Genomic DNA, 20796 nt, shown 5'->3' with positions numbered 1-20796 from the left:
CCAGCTTTGTGTATGTGGGCAGATCACTTCCCTCTGGGCCTGCGCTTTCTCTGCTTTTAATGAGAGAATTAGGTTTCCATCTCCAAGGCCCCTTCTCTCTATAGAAGCCCTACCTGTGCAATGAGACACGCACACACCCAGAGGGGCGGCCCTTGTCCAGGGGGTGAGCATGGAGGTCGGGGTGCTCCTCCTGTTTGGTTCGTGTATCCGTACAGACTGGTACCTTCCTCCAGGCGTCTCAAAGCCCCCATATCATTAACATAAACAGTAGGACAGTTTAACAGATTAAACTTATTACTCCTTACTACAAGAAGTTCCAAGGTGGGGCCACTCTGGGGGGCGTGCCACGTGTCATCAAATCAACAACGTCACCAATTCTAAGCTGCGCCTTATTTACGTCCCACTAAGAAAGAGAAATCTGTCGGTTGAACTATGACAGGCTGCTGATTATGAACACATCTGATGGATTTCAGACACGATGGGGTGAAATACGGTGATACCACCCTTTCAGGCCCTTCTCCGCGCCGGGGCCTGTCCTCAGCCAGTGCCCTCCCCATCGCAGCTGTCCTGGCCTCACAGCCTGAGCGCAGGCCTGGGCTGCCTCCTGGGCTCCTGTTAGGAAGGGGCCTTGTCCCAAGACCCGCCGACTTCCCCGGCCTCCTTGGTGAAAGGTCATGCTCACACACGCCGGGTGGCGTCCCCGTCGCTGCCAGGGGACCAGGAACTACCGCGGGCTGAGTCAGACCCTTGGGATTCACCTCACTGCCCAGATGGAGCGGGGGCAGAGCTGTTCAGGGTCCATTCCTCCAGAGGCTCCCAGATCCACAGGCAGAGGCTCAAAGCTCCCATCTAGAGGCCTTTCATTTCGTGATGGGACAAGTCCCGCTAGAGCAGTGGTTCTCAACCTTCCTAATGCCGCGACCCTTTAATACAGTTCCTCATGTTGTGGTGACCCCCAACCATAAAATTATTTTCGTTGCCACTTCATAACTGTCATGTTGCTACTGTTATGAATCGTAATGTAAATATCTGATATGCAGGATGTATTTAGGCGACCCCTGTGAAAGGGTCGTTCGACCCCCAAAGGGGTCGCGACCCACAGGTTGAGAACCGCTGCGCTAGAGGATGTCTGCAGTGGAGCCGAGGGCCGGGGGAGACAGCGCTGCCAGCAGGGGCTTTGTTTAGAGTGAGAGTGTAGTTAGCCTTGCAGCAAACTCTCTCGGTGCCTGGAGGCTGTGCGCGCGGCTTTGCTGTCCCCCCAGGGAGTGGCCTGCGCCAGGGCCCAGGTAAGTCAGAGTTCTGATGGTGACTGACATCCGACAGTGACTTACATCTGATGGTTCCCTTCAGAGATGCAGGCTCCGTGGCACGGAGCACCTGCTGGAGGTCAGCCATGGACACCTGCGAAGCTTTCTTCTCCTCTCTGGGGGAAAGGTTCAGATCAGACAGACGATTATGACAAGACCAAAGCCAAGAGTGAATGTCCCTTCTCCACACCCGCCCCCCAGTCTAGTCCATTAGCAACAGCTTTTCAGTTACATTCCAAGTCCTTCCCTCTCTGTCACCACCAGTGCGGCCAGGTCCACGCTGCCCCTGCACGCCTGGGGCCTGCAGAATGGTTACTGGCATCTAGGACGTGTGACTCCAGATCCACAGGTAGAGTTTTTCATTTGGGAGTCCCCTCCTCCAGTGCCCCCCAACCCCCACAATCTAGTGGGAAGGAAGAAGGGCTTGGACCCAGAAGCAGAGCAATATTCTTGCCATCTGTGCCCTTGGCCATGGCCTGGCCATGACCCCTTCATGCCATTAGGGTTTCTTCCGTCAGTGAGGAAGGGTTGGGCCTTTCGCCTGCGAGGACTAGGATTCCTGGAAGCATGAATATCTGGTGGCTTCCCGTGGATTCTGACTCCCAGTCCCGGAGTCGGGAGTTTCTGGTTGAGCCTGCCATGAGTAACCTGCTGATGGAGGCAGAGGTACTACCTTCAGCAAGCATGCGCTTCGTCTCATTTTGCACTTCCCATTTGCAAGGAGCCGCTGTGCATTTTTGTGGATTCGCAGTGCGGTGTCATGGGGGATACATTTACGAGAGGTTTCTTGGCGAAGTACAGTTCTGAAAATAGTACCGTGCCTTTCTGAAATTTTTGAATTAACACCCACAAATTGGAATGGCCCTGGGTTTGTATTTTGAATAAGCTTGTGGCATACTGTTTATTCAAGCACAAGGTTCTTGCCAGATTAGAAAACAGTGTGAGGAAGTATTCGGTTACTGACATGACGATGCTGGCCACCTCACATCGAACACCTACTATGGACCAGACGCTGAGCCACGCACACGAATCCGCTGTTATTTAGCTGCGCTGCGAATGAGGAAAATACTGTTCTTCCTAAGTTTCGCCGACGAGAAACTGAGATGCGAGAGGGTGAACAGTGCCCTGCAGCCCGGGAGAGGGCGAGCCAGAGCCCCGCCGGGCTGCCCCCCAGCACTCTGCTCGTTAAGCCGTTTCATCTCGTGGGGTTGGCACTTCTGTGTTTCTTTCACAAATGAGGAAACTGAGGCACAGAGGTGAGGTGATTTGCCAAGGCCGCATCACTACACTAGTTAGTGTCAGAGCGAGCGTTTGACCTTGGCCGTCACCATCCAGAGCCTGCCATGGTCTTAGCTACATATCAGGTTCCCAGCAGCAGCACGGCGGCTGGCGGAACGGCACAGCGTCCTTGCTGTCAGCCATGCCCTTAGAAGGGACAGCAGAAGAGCGAGAGGGTCCTGAGTGAGACCTTTCAAACTCCCCCACATCAGGGACATGGAGTGTTCGCCCTATTGCATGTGGCCTGAAATTCAGCAAGAACAGCCCACCTCTTGCCCGGCCACTGAGGTCTGGAGTCTGGGGACCGTCAGCAGGAACGCACCCTTAATCTCCTGTGTCTGAGCCATATTGTGAAGGTGACGTCCCCCCCAGGTGCCCTCGGCGGCCACAGCACTGAGGACTCTGACTGTCCCCTGTCTGGCTGGGGCCCGGTCTCTCTGCACTGGAGCTTTCACATGGAAAGCTGCTCATTTAAAAAGAGGGTCCCAGGTTTGGTGTGTATGAGTTGGGGGGGGGGGGGCGCAGCGTCTAAAATTAGTGACATTATCTTATGAGAAATTTGAGGCAATACCGACCAATGGAGAGTGGCCTAGTCTTGGTTGTTTAAATGGATTCCTCTATGTTTTTTTGTTATTTGAACTGTTTTCTTACTTCAGGTTTGTATTTGAGAAGAAGTGGAGCCCAGCGATACCTCTGAGCACCAGGTAGCCTGAGACTTTCGTCGACACGTGGCCCTGAGACAGAGCCCAGCTCTGGGTCGCGGCTCTGGGCGGGTGGAGCCAATGGCTGGGGAAGTCTTCAGTGGTTTTTCACCTTGAAAAGAACAAATTTGAAATAAATAAACGGGCCCCTTGACCTGCTGCAGGAGGGCTCCCACTCTGCCTCGTCCCCCATGCCTACCCCCTGAGCTTGCCTCGGCCACACTGGAGTGGGTCCTCGGAGACGGCGGACCATAGTGACCCCTGGCTGCCCGCTTTGTGTGTGAGAGGCGGGCGCTCGCGTCTCCACACGTTGGCCATTGACCGGGGGAAACGCCATGAGCAGCGCGCGTTTCCTGGGCTGCGGCCGCGAGTCGTGTTCTGCAGCAGCAGCACTTCAGCAGCTGTTTAAACCTAACCCTTCGGGAACGAGGGAGAGAGTTTCATGAATAATTTATTTCCAAAGAGAAGATGAAGGGACCTGAACTTCTCCCCTTCCCAGATCTTCTCTACTCGAGTGAAAATAACCTGCGAATGCGCTCGATCAGGCCAATGGAAGTCGTCATGCACTCTAGACGTGCGTTCACGTTGGAAACCTTGTTGAAAGGTGCAGCCTGTAAACACAGTGCGTTTGGAATAAGACCGGCCTGGGCTTGCTGGGAGGGTGGGGTAGACAGTGCGGAGCACGATGAGCATAGCGCACGGAGAGCTGGAAGTGGTCCCCGTGTCCTTGGGTGGCAAAGGACATCAGAGCGGCCAGGGTGCGCCCGTCTCAAACACACCACCTTCTTCTCCGGATGCCACGTCCTTGGGTCAAGGTTTGATGGGAGCGTTTGGGGCAGGGGGTGGGTACCATATCATCATACAAACCCCCTCCCGCCCCCTTTCTTCTTTCTCCTGTTCTTCTGTCATTACCCGCCCCCCCCACACACACACACACACGGTTTTGTGCTTGTGGCCTGTGTGATGTGTGGCCAGAGGGATCTTCCGTGGATGCCGTCTTCATTGACGGTCGTGACTTTGAAGGAGTGAGCAAAGGCACGTGTGTCTGCATACTGCTTCCCAATGGTCACACCCCCGCCGTCATAGGCAGTTGTCCTTCTCGAGTGATCGCTGGGGTCAGGCCCTGTTCTAACACCTTATGTAACCCCGGCGGCCTTCTGAGCTGGGTGCGGCCGCCATGTGCACACTGTGGTGGTGGGACTCGGCGTGGAGGTCTGACTCCCTGCCCAGGGTGCCAGGGCCCGTCTCCATGCCCTGTCCCCATCTGTGCCCCTTCTCCATCGCTCAGACCGGAGGCCCTCATGCTGGGGGACCATTGGGGCACTCTCGTTCACTGTCCGTTTCTGACCCCATAACAACTGGGAACACCAGCAGGAACTGAGGAGGAGGGCAGGCCCAGCCGCTGCTGTGCTGCGAGCGCCCCAGGCTGCCAGGGACCTCAGGCAGAGCCACGTCCTCCGCTGCCAGAGCAATGCGTTTGGAACCCGCAGCAGACACAGCGGGGGCCCGGCTGACGCCCCAGGGAAGAAATGAAAGCAAATTACAAAGCGCAGGACGTTCATAAAATAAATTGCTTTCTTGTGAGGACTAGACATACCTTTGTTTTAAGAAGATACTCGGAAAAATGGAAAAATGAAGGGTAGGCATCCGAAGAGACGGGCTGGGCTGTGAAGACGGGCAGGATGGCGGCTGTGGAGGCAGGAACACGTGAGCCACTGTCGGAACCTTGATTGTGCTGCTTCGTTTTCCGCGCTGCTTCTGGGGCTTGGAAAATGTCAGGTTTCCGATAGCGGGCTCCCGTTTGAGCCAGTCACACGTGAGAAATGCCCTCTTGAAAATGACCTAAACTTAATTTCTGACCATTTGTTTTGGAAACACTAACCTTGGGGGGTCTTTGTTCTCTGCATCTGTTTGGGAAAATTCCATTTGCTCTGTGGAAACTGACTGGACGTGGCTCCCATGGGTGGCACGGGGCTATCATCCGGAACACTCTAGAAATGGAGTTTGAGACAGCTGGGCGGGCCCACGCTGAAAGTGAGGCCTGGCTTGGAAGTGGCCTCGCGGGACACGATGCTTCGACGTTTTCCTGGTCGTCACAGCACGGGGTTTTAGAAATGCATGTTCGGTCCTTTAAAGTTGTATTTTTGGAAGCTTTCTCATGCACCAAAATAGATGAATCAAGAGCGTTCGGATCAATGCTGGAATGGCATCCACGTCTGCAGAATGGAAATCAGTAGCCAGTTACCTGAAATCCACAGAATGAAACCCGCTCACCTCTCGCTTCACCCCTCTGCACGGAAGGGAGGCATGCTGGGATCTCTACGGAAATGGTTTCCCGGGATTGTTACTTTATTCCGAAGGTGTTTCAGAAAAGACCAGCACAGATAGTATCGAGCGGGGGCAGCTCCGGCCTGGATTGATTTCAGGGCGTGCGCGCATACATTTAACCACAGACTCATTATTTCTCCAGAGGCTGGGCCTGAAAACAGATCGAGACGATTTCTCACAACCAGGTGGCGTAATTCCAATTACATTTACGCTGTGACCAGAATTTATTGTTGGAAAAGCGAGAGTGGGTAAGAATATTAGAAACACTACAGTGGACATGCAGTGAAAACTTGGTTACGTGCGGCTATAAAAGGCCCCTAACTCTGTCCTTTGGAGGAGTTTTCTGTGTGTTTTTTTAGTGTTACTGTGCAGCACATGGGAAAGGTCTGTGTGAAGGACCAGAGCAGGTTCCGAGGTCCGAGTTCTAATCCCGGCTTTGCCCACAGCAGCTGGAAGGCTTCAGCGAGCAGCCCGTCCCACTCTCCGGAGGGGAGGAAGGACCGAACACCCTCTGCCTTCAGCTTCAGGATCACATGAGTCCTTCGGGCTGTTACTGTAGTTCTTACCGCTGTCAGCTCTCGCGATGTGTTTGCAAACATGAGTGGGTTCACTGCAGTGCCTCCGCCTCATGCGGAAGACCGTGCTGGAGTGGCGCTCTCACGTGGCCGTCTTGCAGGGTGCCAGCAGGCCGTTAGCCTGGGGGCTAGGGTCCCGTGGACACGGCGGGCGGTGCCATCTTGGGTATGAAGGGGCCCCAGAAAGCGTTCCTCCGGCTCGAGATTGCTGAGCCGGTTAACGAAGGCAGCGCTCCCTGTGTGCGCTCTCCCTGCCCAGGCCTTGGAGCACGGAGGCCGGAGGCCAGGCCTGGCTCAGCGGAATCTGGAGACGTCTGTCCGTCCGCCAGAGCCTCCGACAGCCGCTCACAACCCGCATGAACCTCGAGGAGTTTCTGAGCCACCTAACCGAGCTCAAATGCTTCCCGTTGCTTAACAACAAATAATGTACTGTTTGAACTCAACAAAGAAAGAAGCCTTTGAATTGAGGCGGAAAGATGCCCGAGAACATTTCGGGCAGGAAGACGGGCTGTTCTTGGGTTGCGATGCGTACACCCAGGCAGAGCCCCTCCTCCCAGGCGCATTGCCCCGTGTGCATTTCCTGCCGCTGCCGCCTGTGCAGCCCGTTGTAACGACCCGTGTCGGGTCTGAATGTCAAGAGTTTTGCTCCGTGGGCAAAGCCCTCACTTGTAGAGGGGCCTCCTGGCTTTCCTCTCACCTGGAGCAGAGCAGGCCCCTCGAACGCACGTCTGTCGGGTCCTGAACTGCGGCAGGAATAATCCATGTGGCCAGGCAGGTGCCGCTCCGGGCCTCCCTCCTTGCCTCCCGCAGCCCCTCTGCGCTGCCAGCTCCAGCCAGTTGTAAAGTTTTGCCTGATGTTTAACCTCAGTGTTCCCTGCTGGAACTCTCTCATTACTCTCATCGACCAGCGTAATTGATCCATCTTCGCTGGCAACTTCCATTTGCATGTTTTATGGGTAACGGTGTCACCTCCTCTCTGTTAAAGACGCCCTTGCTCCCTGTTGTCATGTGTTTGTGCACCTGTGTCGTCTGTGCCCACCTGCAGGTTGCCATCCCTGCCTTGCTCACATGGTACTGCGCCTGTTTTTGTCAAATGGAGTGATGATCTATCTCTTCTTCTACACGTCACCTCCCACTAGCACAGCTCCAAGCGACTCATTCATGGGGTGATCCTCCACAGTCCTCCTTGGACAGCTGTGGGTCTGAGCAAGAGAAACTGAGCCTGCTCCTTCATTCTGAGCTGTGTCCCTGACTCCTGAGCAGTGTGCTGTGCCCACTTAAATACCGTGTGCACGCATGTGTGCCTGTGTGTGTGTGCGCGCACGTGCGCGCACACGCACGCGTGCCATTTCACAGGTCAGAGCTGGAGCTACAGCCTTCATGAGTGGTGCACTTGGCGGTGTTTGGGGCATTTACGGAGTGACTGATACAGATAACTGAGTGACGGCTGATCTGACAAGCGTGGGTGTCTGGAATTTAAGAACCAGAGGACCTGGATGCTGTACTCCTGGCTCCTGTTTCTGAGCCCCTGACATTTAAGTAAATAGCTGTTTGGTCTGTTTTATTGAGATCCTCAAGTGAAAGACTGTTCTGTTAGGTACGTGCCCTGTGATTGCACGAGCCCTCTAAGCATCCTGCCCGGCACGTCGGGGCCGCCCGCCCAGCCGCCGCCAGTGTGCTCCTGTGACCTCGAGTCGGCAGGCCCTTCCTGCCCGTCCCCCGATCACAGCTTTGCTCTTTCCTGGGCTTCTTGTCAAGACACTCATCTTTAGTTCCAGTGCGTGGGTGCAGTGTCCTTCCAGCGGTACGTTTCTTCAGAAATTTCTAGTAATGCCCCCACCCGCCAGTCCGTGACAAAGTCAGTGTGTTTGATGCCAGTACTTGGAATAGTTCCGCTGTGAAGATGCTGACGGGTTTTACTAAGATGCGCGAGGTCCCGTAGATTCCGGTCACTCAGAGGCTGAGGGAGGGGCGCTTGGACTGGTTGGATTTCCTAGGATAAGGACCATGTGCCATTCAAGATGCTGAGTCGTTAGGGCTGTGTCCCTGCCTGCTGTGCACATGGTAGACTCTTAGGAAACGTGTGTCGCATTGACCAGAGCTAGGAGGACCCTTAGAGATCATCTAGTACAAGGAAGAGGAAGCCAGAGCACATGCCCACGGACGCCCTGTGGGTGATGAAACTCGCTCTGGGCCCAGCCCGTCGGGGACCCCACAGGCACTGGACTCGGGGCTGCCCCTCTCCTGCTTTAGGGCTGCAGGGAGCTCAGCGCTGGCCTTCCCCACACTGTGGAGGAAGCACCCAGTCCTCTGCACCCGAGTCCCGGAGGGATGCAGGCTCTGCCTCGTCTCCCCAAAACTTACTGACAACCTCTTGCTTGGACTCTCGTCCCATTAATATTTGAGAATAATGCAAAGAATTCAGCATGTTCTAAACATTTTTAAAAAATCAACCTTACTGCCCTGACAAGTTTGGCTCAGTGGATAGAGCGTCGGCCTGCGGACTGAAGGGTCCCGGGTTCAATTCCAGTCAAGGGCATGTACCTTGGTTGCGGGCACATCCCCAGTAGGGGGTGTACAGGAGACAGCTGATTGATGTTTCTCTCTCATCACTGTTTCTAACTCTCTATCCCTCTCCCTTCCTTCTGTAAAAATCAATAAAATATATTTTTAAAGAATCAACCTTATTGAAGTATAATTTACATAAAATGCACCCACTTTATGCTGAATAATGTTCCATTACATGTGTATACCACAGCATGGGTTGGTTTCCTTGTGAATCCGACTTTGCATTCTAGAATATGCTAGATCATGATATGCTGTCAGTCTAATGTACTGCCGGGTGCCATTGGCTCCTATTTTGTTAAGAAATTTTGTCTGTTTCTGAGGAATGTATCGTTTTGTCTAGTTTCAGAATCAGGGTAATGTGGGCCCAAGATGCATTGAAACCTTCCTGTTTTCTGCGAGTTTTTGTAAGATTGTTGCTTCCTCCGTGTTTGATAGAATTAACCAAAGAATCCACGTAGGACTGGAGTTTTCTTTACAGGAAGGATTTTGGTAACATTCAGTTTTTAAAAAGCAGATACTTAGATATTTTTATTTCTTATATCAGTTATCTAATGATCTTTCAAGGACTGTCCACGTCTTCTATGTTTCCGAATGTATCGGCGTAACGTTGTTTGTTATGTTCTCATAGTGGCCTTTGCCTGTCTCTGGCATCTGAGTGCTGTCTCCTGGTTCATTCCTGATATTGTTGAATTGTGTCTTTTTTCTTTCCCATCATTCTTGCTAGAGATTTCTCAGTTTCATTTATTTTCTTTCAAATTATCTGTTCTTGATTTCAGTTTTTCTCAAAGTTTTATCTGTTTTCTCTTTCATTAGTTATAAGCATTGTTTCCTTCTTACTTTGGGTTTAATTTGCTTTGCTTTGCTAAATTTTTTTAAATGGAAGCATAGATCTTTAATCTTTTAGTCATTTAATATTTTTTATGTAAGCTTTTTTAAACTATAAATTTCCCTCCAATAAGGCTTGAGCTGCATCCCACAAATTTTGATATATTTTTATCATTCATTTCAAGATATTTTCTAATTTCCCTTGTGATTTCTTCTCGGGTTATTTAGAATAGCTAAATATCTAGGGGATTCTTTTGATGTATTACTGATTTTCTGCTTGTTCTTAAGTCCTGAGACAAGGCTATTCATGACTTCTTAGGAACAGGAGATTATTACATCTTTTGGATGAAGTCACCCTTCCAAGCTTCTTTCCTTTTTAAATCATTGTGATGACTTATTTATAGATGATGGGCTTTGTTCCCTGAAGGTTCCCCTCTCCCGGCAGAGGAAAGTCTCCTTGGGTGGGTACCATGGGGGAGGAGCCAGTAGGCAGGGCTAGAGAGGGGGTGGGGATGGGGGTGGGGGGAGAGCAGAGGGTCAGCTCAGTTCACTTTATTTCTCCTCTGACTTGCAGTGGAGGAGAGGTTTGCAAGGGATTGAAAGACTGCCATAGACTTCTCAGCGCAGAGACAGGATCAGTGTTGGTGGTGGTCTGGTGAGGCCACTGTACACCTGTAGAGGGCGCCCTTTGAGAGTTTCTTTAGGGCTCTGCCAACCACCTCTACCTGTCTCCAGGGGAGTCCTGGACTTGCTCCCCTGGGAAGAGCAGTCTGGCACAGGTGAACACCTTTGAAAGTGGTGAGGGGTTTGGGCCCGTGGCCACTGCTGCCGCCTGTGAAAGCCTTTTTCTGTGTGAAGAGGCTCCCTCCCCTGCTCGGCTGCACTTTCCCATTATTCCCGTGGAGTCAGCTCCCGTGATGGATCACCCACAGCCTTGCCTCGGGATTGCTGACCTGACACCCGCCCTCCTGGGCCGCTTACCCCTTCCTCCCGCCAGCTCCAGATGTAGGCACGGAACCGTCTTTCTTTTTTTAAGGTATAAAAGTGAAGATCTGTTTAGAATGAAAAAAAACAAAAAAACACCAGTTTTCAAAGCCAAGCAAAACCTTTTTGAAACCAAGCTGTTTTATTGCCTGCCTTACTTTTTTTTCAATCCTCACCTGAGAATATGTTTTATTAATTTGAGAAAAAGAGAGAGGGAGGGTGAGGGGCGGGGAGAGAGAGAGAGAGAGAGAAACACGACGTGAGAGAAAAACATCGATAGGTTGCCTCCCGTATGCAGCCCAACTAGGCGTGGAACCCGCCACCTTTTGGTGTGCGGGGCGAGGCTCCGACCGACTGAGCCACCAGCCAGGGCTGTGACCTGCCTTACTTTAAGGGGGTTTTACACTCAGTCATTTACAACCACCTGTAGGAGTTTTGCCATAATCTTTGATCAGCCGTTCTATTGTCTGCATAATATTTTTCTTTAAATAAGCTCATGTTTTAAACAGCATCATTCTAGGAGGTGATGTCTATGAACTCAGGTTTTAGCTGCTAGTTCCGTATTTTTCTATGTACATACATACTTCAATTAAAAATGTTCACCCATGTATGTGCGTCGCCTCCCGCACCATTCTGTGAGTGTGCCTGTCACACATTGGACATTGTTAGTTTGGAGTAAATGTAAATATGGATGTGACCGTGAACTTAGAGGGAAAAGCAAACTAGCACCTGACAGTGTCCGAGAAGGAATGCCTGGGACCTGCAGCGTTGGTGCTGGACCCTTAGGGAGAAAGGGGAGGGAAGGGAGCCGAGAGGCCTCTGGGTAACCTTCTAGGGGCAGGTCTTTCCGTTTGATCCCGTTGTTCTGTGTGAAGCCTTCACTGTCAAAACTGGCCACACCCACAGGTCAGCTTCCAGGAAACACTTGTTTCATGGACTGGGTGTGTGTAAAGTTTACTTTGTTACCCATTTAGAATATTCATGTCACTGTTACCCTCAATTAATGTAAACAGTTTTCAGTTTCCCATATTTCTTATTCCAGCCGTTTCCAAAGGTGCAGGCAGGTGAGCCAGCGTCCTCAGCTGTCCCCCCTGGGTGAGGCCACCTGTCATCTGTCTGGTCCCTTTCTCACCCTGTGACTTGACCTACCCACATTCCTCCACCCCCCACGCCCCTGCCTGAGCCCCCGGGGTCACCCCGCCAGGCCCAAGGGGATGACTGATTGAATAGCTATCGGCGCTCAGTATGGGTGTTTTCCTTGTTTGGGGTTTTTTTCTCCATAACATGCGAGAGCTCGCAGAGGACGGAGATGTTTAGTAAAAGTGTAATTCTTTCCCAAGCTTAACACATTGTTGAAATGTTTTAGGGAAGACGGGGGCCCACAGATATCTGAATACATTTTTAGTGCAAGAACAGAGATTTATAAAAATGTCTGCCTTGCAGTGATTAGTAAAATGCAAAGCAGGTGTTTACTATTTGCCCCTTCCTGTTACTTAGCAACTTTGCACATGAATTGCGAGTCATAAAATAAAAACCCAACAGGAGGATGGAAGGAATCTTAGTTGTCGTGTTTTTCTGGAAATGAGCCTGTGGCCTTGAAGGAAAAGGTGTGCAGATGCAGTGGGTGCCCCGCAGGCCGGTCCCCAGCACCTGTGTGCCGGGCTCGCTGAGTCCTGCAGGCCGGTCCCCAGCACCTGTGTGCCGGGCTCGCTGAGTCCCGCAGGCCGGTCCCCAGCACCTGTGTGCCGGGCTCGCTGAGTCCCGCAGGCCGGTCCCCAGCACCTGTGTGCCGGGCTCGCTGAGTCCCGCAGGCCGGTCCCCAGCACCTGTGTGCCGGGCTCGCTGAGTCCCGCAGGCCGGTCCCCAGCACCTGTGTGCCGGGCTCGCTGAGTCCCGCAGGCCGGTCCCCAGCACCTGTGTGCCGGGCTCGCTGAGTCCTGCAGGCCGGTCCCCAGCACCTGTGTGTCGGGCTCGCTGAGTCCTGCAGGCTGGGTCCCCAGCACCTGTGTGCCGGGCTCGCTGAGTCCTGCAGGCCGGTCCCCAGCACCTGTGTGCCGGGCTCACTGAGTCCCGCAGGCTGGGTCCCCAGCACCTGTGTGCCGGGCTCACTGAGTCCCGCAGGCTGGGTCCCCAGCACCTGTGTGCCGGGCTCACTGAGTCCCGCAGGCTGGGTCCCCAGCACCTGTGTGCCGGCTCACTGAGTCCCGCAGGCTGGGTCCCCAGCACCTGTGTGCCGGGCTCACTGAGTCCCGCAGGCTGGGTCCCCAGCACCTGTGTGCCGGGCTCACTGAGTCCTGCAGGCTGGGTCCCCAGCACCTGTGTGCCGGCTCACTGAGTCCTGCAGGCTGGGTCCCCAGCACCTGTGTGCCGGGCTCACTGAGTCCTGCAGGCTGGGTCCCCAGCACCTGTGTGCCGGCTCACTGAGTCCCGCAGGCTGGGTCCCCAGCACCTGTCTTCTTCGCCTTGACAGCCGCTGCTGAGGTGGCCAGTGTCCTTAGCAAGGTGGTGGAGTTTCTGCCTGTCTCTCCTTAGATGAGAGTAACAGCAGGTGGTTGCAGGAGCTCTTGTCTCTGATGCATCTAGTCTTGTGATGTGCAGTTTAGCACCTACTTCTTTCAAAGGAACAAGAAATCTTTCATGGACATGACAAGGTCTTTTACAAAGTGGAGGAGTTTGACCTCAGTTTCTAGGCGTTCTTCATCACATTGAGATCGATGTGATGTAGTTTCGGGCAGTCGCATCCTCGTGGAGTCATTAACCCAACCTTCCCCTGTCTCCACCCGCTGGCAGAGCCTCTGGTGCCATCATTCTGGACAGGTGTCGGGGAGAGCCTTAACTCATCCTCAGATCGAGGGCTATCCCCAGGCATCACCTCGCCCCCAGATGCGGCTGATTAGCACGTGCACTGCCAGCGCTCGGAGTTCGTAGGGGGCGATGGGCAGTGTGTGTGTCCGCACGGTGTGGGGTCAGTGCTACGGAAGTCTGGTTTGAGCGCCTCAGCATCTCCCTAACACGGGATCGCTGGCTGGAGTCCAGATTTGTTGGTGTGTTTTTTCTTTTGAGGGAAGGTCAGACTTTAGAGAACGAAGCCATCTGTCCAACAAATTATTTTAAGGCTTTAATAACAAGTAGTTTGCAATATATTTTAATGTGTGGAGTAGACCGTTCATGTTTGGTGACACCGGTCTCTTTAGAAATGTCTTCCACGGTCTGTGTTGCTATCGCTTTGGTGTGGTGACCCCAGTTGGGTGGTGCGCGTCTTTGTCCTAATGTTTTCGCAGAATTAATTAGTTCGTTAGAAGCGGCGTTCGGGCTGGCACGGCGACAGCGTGGTGCCCATCACCGCTCCTGCCCCGCGTGGCCGAGTTCCTCCCAGGACAGAGGGGGGGCCGTGCCCACCCTGTGCTCTGAGACCGGGCGGCTCTGCTTCCGTTGAGGTTGTGTGTGGGGCTCTCTGGTTGCTGTTGCCACTGACTTTTGATGACTCCTGTAACGGACTCTCCCAACACCTCACATCTGCTAAAATCTGCATTTGAGCTGTTTCATACCTGCCTTGCCGGTCCACACGGCTGGCTTCCACGTCCTGTCAGCTCAGCTCAGCGGGTTGAAGGAGAGCGTGGAGGGCACAGGCCCATGGCAAGGAGCGGGGGCGCAGCATCGAGGGCGGCATCCTGCGACCCCGCGGACAGTCCTGTTGGGAAGAGAGACATTAAACAAACAATCACCGGGAAAACTGCTTAATTACAACGGGGCCGGGAGACACAGACGAGAATTAAAAAGTGCTTAGGGGTCAGATGAGACGCTACTGATGGGGCCGAAGGGAGTGTCGGGAGCTTCCCTGAGGAAGTGTCATTGAAGTCGGAACCCAAAGACATGGAGCGGGAGCAAGACTGACCTGGACGTGGGGGGATGTGAACAGCATCCTCCGGGCAGAGGGTGCAGAGGGCACGGGGTGCAGGCGGTGCCAGTGGCGCAAGCTGCCCAGGTCACCCGAGGAGGCGGAGGCAGAGGCCGGGCCAGGGGGAGCAGTGGCGGCCGCTGGACCACAGGGCCTCCTCGGCCATCCGAGGACTTGCACTTGAGCTCAGCACTGAGCTGCGGCGCCTCCTACAGGATGCAGAGAGCAGGGAGCTGCTGCACAGCCTGGGAAATTCAGCTGTGGAGGCAGAAACGGTCCCTCACACCCAACGCCTTCCACGGTCACGGTAGCAGGTCCTAGGCCAGTGATGGCGAACCTTTTGAGCTCGGCGTGTCAGCATTTTGAAAAACCCTAACTTAACTCTGGTGTCGTGTCACATATAGAAATTTTTTGATATTTGCAACCATATTAAACAAAGACTTATATTTTTGATATTTATTTTATGTATTTAAATGCCATTTAACAAAGAAAAATCAACCAAAAAAATGAGTTCGCGTGTCACCTCTGACACGCGTGTCCTAGGTTCGCCATCACTGTCCTAGACCTTGTTGGGAAGATTAACAGGGAGACGGTTGTTTATAAATGAGCTCTAACCTTGGGCTCCATCATGGAAGCATGATGTTAAGATTATCGACTCTTAGATTCATCACCCCCCCCCCTTTCTGTGTTCCTGCAACATTTTTTTCCTAAAATTAAAATAGCTTTATTGAAAAATACAATTTCCCATTCAGAGAGGAACAAAGAAGAAACCAGATACCTCAATTCTAGAACAGTCCAGAGCAGCTCTTCTGAACGTGGGTCTCTGCATGGACTTGAAGGGCTTAGGAGCTACCGACAGCGGCCTGGACAGTTTGTGCAGGTGTGTGTTTTAGTTTGCAGCACATTCTCCAAGGGACCTGTGACCCAAGAAAGAGTCAAAGGCTGGTCGAGCAGTCAGGGAAGCCAGTGGTCCGTCACCGGCTTGCGCAAAGCCTGTAGGTTTGGGAGGAAATATCTGTGTGTCGCCCACAGGCTGATGTGGTGGTTGGGTGGAGACACTGCAGCCCCAGGTGGGCAGGGGGGTGCAGACCACCGCATGGAGACGCCGCTGGATCCCCAGACTGAGAGGGACGCTGGACGAGAGGACCTCCGAGGTCCCAGGGCCTTTAAATTGGGGACATTTGGAGGAGCAGGCCAAGCCACTTGAAAACAGGAGAACGAGGTGAGAAGTCTGAGAGTGGCTGCTTGCTTCTGATCGCAGCGACGGGAAGCAGTTGATTCTGAGCTGAGTCCCAAGGACAACTTAGAGGCTCAGAGGAGAACCCGCTGGAGGGTCCTGGGAGAGTGGGGGGAGCCCCGTGAGAGTCCGCTGGAGAGAGCAGGACAGGAGGTGGGATTCTTCCGTTGTTCAGAGTAGCTTCTGCCTGCGAATACTCGGGATGAGCCACGCCGTGATCCGACCCGTGATTCCTAGGGGTTTGTGTTTGGCCCTTCGTGGCCCATCGGCCGCAGCTCCCGGGCGCTGCCTGCGGAGAGCGGCCGCTCTGGCGGACAGGCCTCTGCGATGTAACAGGAGCAGCGAGCTCTCCAGTTCTTACCCTGTTAGCAGGTTGGCAGGAACGTGCAAATTGTGACTCACTGCTCAGTTTGGCACGAAATTAATCTTTCCGCGTCGCATCTGCTCAAGTGTGACTCGTCACCGCTGCTGTGTTACTGCTTGTTTGCCTGCAGCCAAAGGTAGAATTAAAGCAGTTTGCTCCTGCGCAGAGCGAGCGGGACAGACGGTGCCGTGTGGCAGGGAGCGCGCTGTGCCTGCCTTCCCCACCTGTCCCTGCCCTGCACGCGGAGCCCTGCGTGGCAGTGGGCGTGGCTTGGGTGGGGGGCACCGTTCAGAGACGGCCTGCAAGAGGGGTGCCTGGGCACCAGCCCCTGTAGAGAGAGAGTGCGCTTTGCCGCCAGCCTCCTCCTTCTGTCAGGCCACTAGCGGGGGATTTGCGGTTTGAAAGCCATGTCTGCTTGCAAATGAATGTTTTGATTTTTGCTGCGAGGATTCAGACATTGTTTTCCTCAGTGAAGCAGGCAGCTGACTTTCTCTCTTTCTCCTCTTGGCAAACACATAATGTCACCTGTGAAAAGGAAATTTGCATCTCCGCTATGTTGGACATGGAAATGGAAAACATCTCCTGGAAATTGACTTCTGCTTCATGAAATCCTTGGGTGGAGCTTACTGAGCTGCTGCTGAGCTCGCTGGGTGGGAAGCAAACCGGTGCGCCCAGGCCTCTTCACCCTCCTGTTGGCCTCCGGTTTTCCTGGGAACCTTTCCTCCCGCCGCTGCCCTCCTTCTCCACCCGCGAGCTCTCCTGGACACGGGGATGGAAGCGGCGAGGAGCACGCGTGGCCCGCGTGGTCTGCAGCCAGGACTCCGGCCCCTCCTCCCGTGTTCTGGAATCTGCACTGAGCTTGGTGTCCGGACCAGCGCTCGGCCTCCTCAGTGCCCCGTCTCTTCGTCTGCTACAGAGACGGGCTTTCCAGAAAGTGCTGCGAGCCCTTCAAGGTGACCGCGTGGGGAGCAACCGGGAGCCTGCCTTCGAGCTGAGGTTCTGGTTCATTTGCATCCTGCTGTCGGAGCTATGATGGCTATTGATTATGATGGCTATTGATTGAGGATCGTTCAGAAAACATGCCCCTCTCCCCATTAGCATATGCTTAGCAAATGACCTCCGTTCTCATAGGACAGCAGATTTTTGCTTCCTGCTGAGTCTGAATTAACTGGGTTTAAACCGCGTACATAGATTTAGGAGAGAAATATGCAAATGTCCTATGGCCTGGTGTACACTTGGACGTGGAGTTTGCCGTGTGTCTCCACCGTTTCGAGGAACATCAGGAGTGATGGAAAGTGAGCTGACCTCCTTTCTTCATGTTTTCACCTTCCGCAGCGTTTAAGCTCAGAGCCGAGGCTGTACACCAGGCAGCTGCACATCTGGAAGGGATGGTGGGGCCTGAGGTGTGGTTTCTTAGTCACTGTTTCTTAGCCTTTTTAATATTTTTTATTGATTTCAGAGAGGAAGGGAGAGGGAGAGAGAGAGAAACATCAATGATGGGAGAATCAATGATGAGAGAATCATGCCTCCTGCATGCCTACACCCCGGGGCATGTGCCCTGACGGGGAATCAAACTGCGACCTCCTGATTCATAGGTCGATGCTCAACCACTGAGTCCCGCCGGCCGGGCTGTTTCTTAGCCTTTTTGAAAGTCAACAGGATGGGCCTTAACTCTAGGAACTACCTCTTGTTCTTTCTCAACTAGTTTGCTTCTTAATGCCATGGCCTCCTCTTCTGGTCCCCCCAGCGGTCTGGTGCTGGGTTGTAGAAGTCTTCGCACTTGAATAGCCGTCTCCCGCCTTCTTCCCCAGCAGCCCACGCCCTCAGCCCACCTCCGCCTCCTCCCGCCATCTCTGTGCGTCTTCCTGCTGGGGATTCCTCATTGGCCGCTGCCTTCGAAGCTTTTCCCTGCCTTCTTCGCTCGAAGTGTAAACTGTGATAACATTCCCTGAGGAGAACCTGCGAGTTAATCAGTGCGATTGCTGTCTGACTTTCCGAGCTGATTCCCCGTGTTCGCTTTTTAAACAAATGGCATTGTGTTGTCTGCTGCTCTCAAGGGCCCTGGGTTGCAGGCTGACGCCTTTCATGTTGTGAGCGGAGAGCTAATCTCCCTCTCCCCCGCCCAGAGAACACGGCTTTTATATGTCCCTGATCTAATGGACTGTAATTTAATTTGTCGTGTCCAACAGATACGAAATCCAATGCAGAATCCTTAATGGATAGTTTTGCATCTCAGCTATTGTATTATACATGCCCTCTGTGGCCAGTGGGTTGGATGGCGAGCACAAACACTGGTGGGTTTCTTTCTCAGCGGGTCGGAGCCAGGCCTGCTCCGTCGGGGCTGCGCTGGGCATCTCCTTGGTGAGCCTCGGCTGGAGGGAGCGTTCACCCACCGAGAGGGGCGTTTTTGCAGAACAGGCTCACTGGGGACCAAAGGTGTTCGTTTGCGCCAGATGCCATGCCAGGTGCTTGCAGTCAGTTGTCTCAATGATTGTAAACCTTAAAGGAGACAGGTTCCATTTGGGCCAGAGGAACAGAGGACTTTCTTTGGGAGGAATGTCTCCAAAAGAGTGGAACTGCTAGAGCGCCTAACCCGTGTGACTGTAGTGAGTAGTTTAGAGTCGTGTGGAGAGGTCAGGGACAAAATGGTAAAAGGTACATAGAAAACTAATCAAGTGAAAACCAGGCAGAACAGGAAGCTGTACAACAAGTGAATAAATGTACTCATGAGCCGCGGTGTAGCTCAGCTACTAAAAATAAATGTATAGTGCTGGCTGGGCGGCTCCCAGGGCTGGAGAGTCACCCCATACACCAAAAGATTGCGGTTCAATTCCGGTCAGAGCACATACCCAGGTTGCGGCTGGATCCCCAGGCAGGGTGCATACGGGAGGCAACCAATCAGTGTTTCTCACATTGATGTTTCTCTCTCTCTCCCTCTCCCTTCCTCTCTCTCTAAAATCAATAAACATACTAGTATCCTTGGGTGAGGGTGTGTGTGTGTGTGTGTGTGTGTGTGTATGCATAGAGTGTAGAATGTAAACATTGAATACCCACTTAAGCAAAAATTGTGCTATAACGTGAATTAGCTAGTGTCCCTCCAGGAAACAGGAGGGGTTGGGGTTAGGGTTAGGGTACCTTAACCCTAACTAAAGACTGGTTGACTGGAAGGCAAGAGGAGGAACGGGGAAGTGGTATATTTTACAAAGAGCCATGTTATCCCATTAGCCTTCTTGAAAATGGATTCCATTAATGCAGGTGAAACCGACAAGGAGGCCGGTGCACTGTGGGCCTGTGTCCTGAGACGAGGGTTTCGTTCATGCGGGTGTGTTTCTGTTCCCACTTAGGTATGTTGATGACGTGATCAGCCGCATTGACAGGATGTTTCCTGAAATGTCCATCCAGTTATCCAGGCCCAATGGAACGTCAGCGATGCTTCTGGTAAGATCCCCTTGGCCATCTCTATGGAAGAAAACTGGCCTCCAGATTACATGGTAAAGGGTGACAGGCAGATTCTGCTGACCCCGTTGTTTTCCGCCATCTCTGAGCAGTCACCACCAGGGGCAGCAGAGAGCCTCAGGTGTCAGTGACCTGTCGTGGGAGCCCTGGGTCGTCTGCAGTGTCTGCACAGATAGAAGGGGCAGGAGGAGGGGCGGGTAGGCCGGGCTCCCTCTGAGGCAGTTGGGGTCTGTTTGTCCCATCGAAAGCTGACCAGCATTTCCTCGTGGGCCCAGAGGTATCAGGGCTTCGGAGCCCCTCAGAAATGGAGGGGCGGCCCCTTCCCTGTGTCTGACCTGGAGATACACTCCCGCACGGGAGACGGGCGGGCGCAGGAGGGGAGGACACACAGGCGCTCAGTAAATATTTGCTGAGTGAACACGCGAGTGACAGGTCACAGCATCTTCCTCTCCCATGTGTATGAGTGTGTCCGCATGGGCTGCGTGGGGACTGCTGCTGGGAGGGAATGAACGAGGCATCCGCACTGGTTCCATCCCAAAACTGTCAGGGCATTTACGCCTTAACTTCCTCCGGCGTCTTTGTGAGTCGGAGGTAATGGCCATAGCTGTCCACTCCGTTCCCCGGATGATGCACCCTAAGCTTTCAGCCTCCAGTGTGGCTGCTCTCTCTGCCCTGCGGGGGGCTCTTTGATGCTGTGTATGTTAATATCATGATGTAATAAATCCTATTTCCGTTCTTTGAGGAGATGAGCTCAGTCATCCAAAAATAAATCTAGCTGTGTTGATATTTAGTTTCAGTTCATCTACCGCCTAACATCCCATTATTAATTTTCTCCCAGCAGTCAAAATATTGTAAGCGCTTAATCGAGTCAGAGACGAGAACAAGCAGCTGGCTTCTTTTGGCATTTAAAATGCTCATGTGCTACCTGGCCGGTGTGGCTCAGTGGTTGAGTGTCGACCTCTGAACCAGGAGGTCATGGTTTGATTCCTGGTCAGGGCACATGCCCAGGTTGCGGGCTCGATCCCCCATGTGGGGCGTGCAGGAGGCAGCTGATTGATGATTCACTCTTATCATTGATGTTTATATCTCTCTCCCTCTCCCTTCCTCTCTCTGAAATAAATAAAAACATATCAAATATATTTTTAAAAATATATTAAAAATTGTGACTGATTCACCAGGTATAAAATTGTAGGAAAAAGATGAAACTTCAACCATGATATTTGAAAGATATCCTGATATTATATAACTGAATCTTTATGTTACATGATTTACAAC

At 53.0% G+C, this 20796-nt stretch overlaps 1 protein-coding gene and 1 long non-coding RNA gene across 3 annotated transcripts in view; one reads left to right on the top strand and one right to left on the bottom strand.

Annotated features, from left to right (window-relative positions):
• Positions 1-20796, top strand: part of MED27 (mediator complex subunit 27) — a 138646-nt gene that overhangs the window by 78917 nt on the left and 38933 nt on the right. For both annotated transcript variants that reach the window (XM_059658370.1, XM_059658369.1), the window contains exon 4: positions 19410-19503. In XM_059658370.1, the coding sequence (XP_059514353.1) occupies positions 19410-19503 (94 nt within the window). The remainder of the gene's footprint in view (positions 1-19409; positions 19504-20796) is intronic.
• Positions 11834-16007, bottom strand: LOC132212830 (uncharacterized). The gene is made up of 4 exons (XR_009447785.1): positions 15243-16007; positions 13016-14257; positions 12927-12971; positions 11834-12216 (listed from the first exon to the last, which is right to left on the bottom strand). It is a non-coding gene; the product is annotated as an uncharacterized LOC132212830 (long non-coding RNA).

The sequence above is a fragment of the Myotis daubentonii genome, chromosome 11, assembly GCF_963259705.1.
Source record: "Myotis daubentonii chromosome 11, mMyoDau2.1, whole genome shotgun sequence".
NCBI classification, from domain to species: domain Eukaryota; kingdom Metazoa; phylum Chordata; class Mammalia; order Chiroptera; family Vespertilionidae; genus Myotis; species Myotis daubentonii.
The sequence above is the reverse complement of the archived record's forward strand: the minus strand, read 5'-3'. Positions and strand labels throughout refer to the sequence as shown.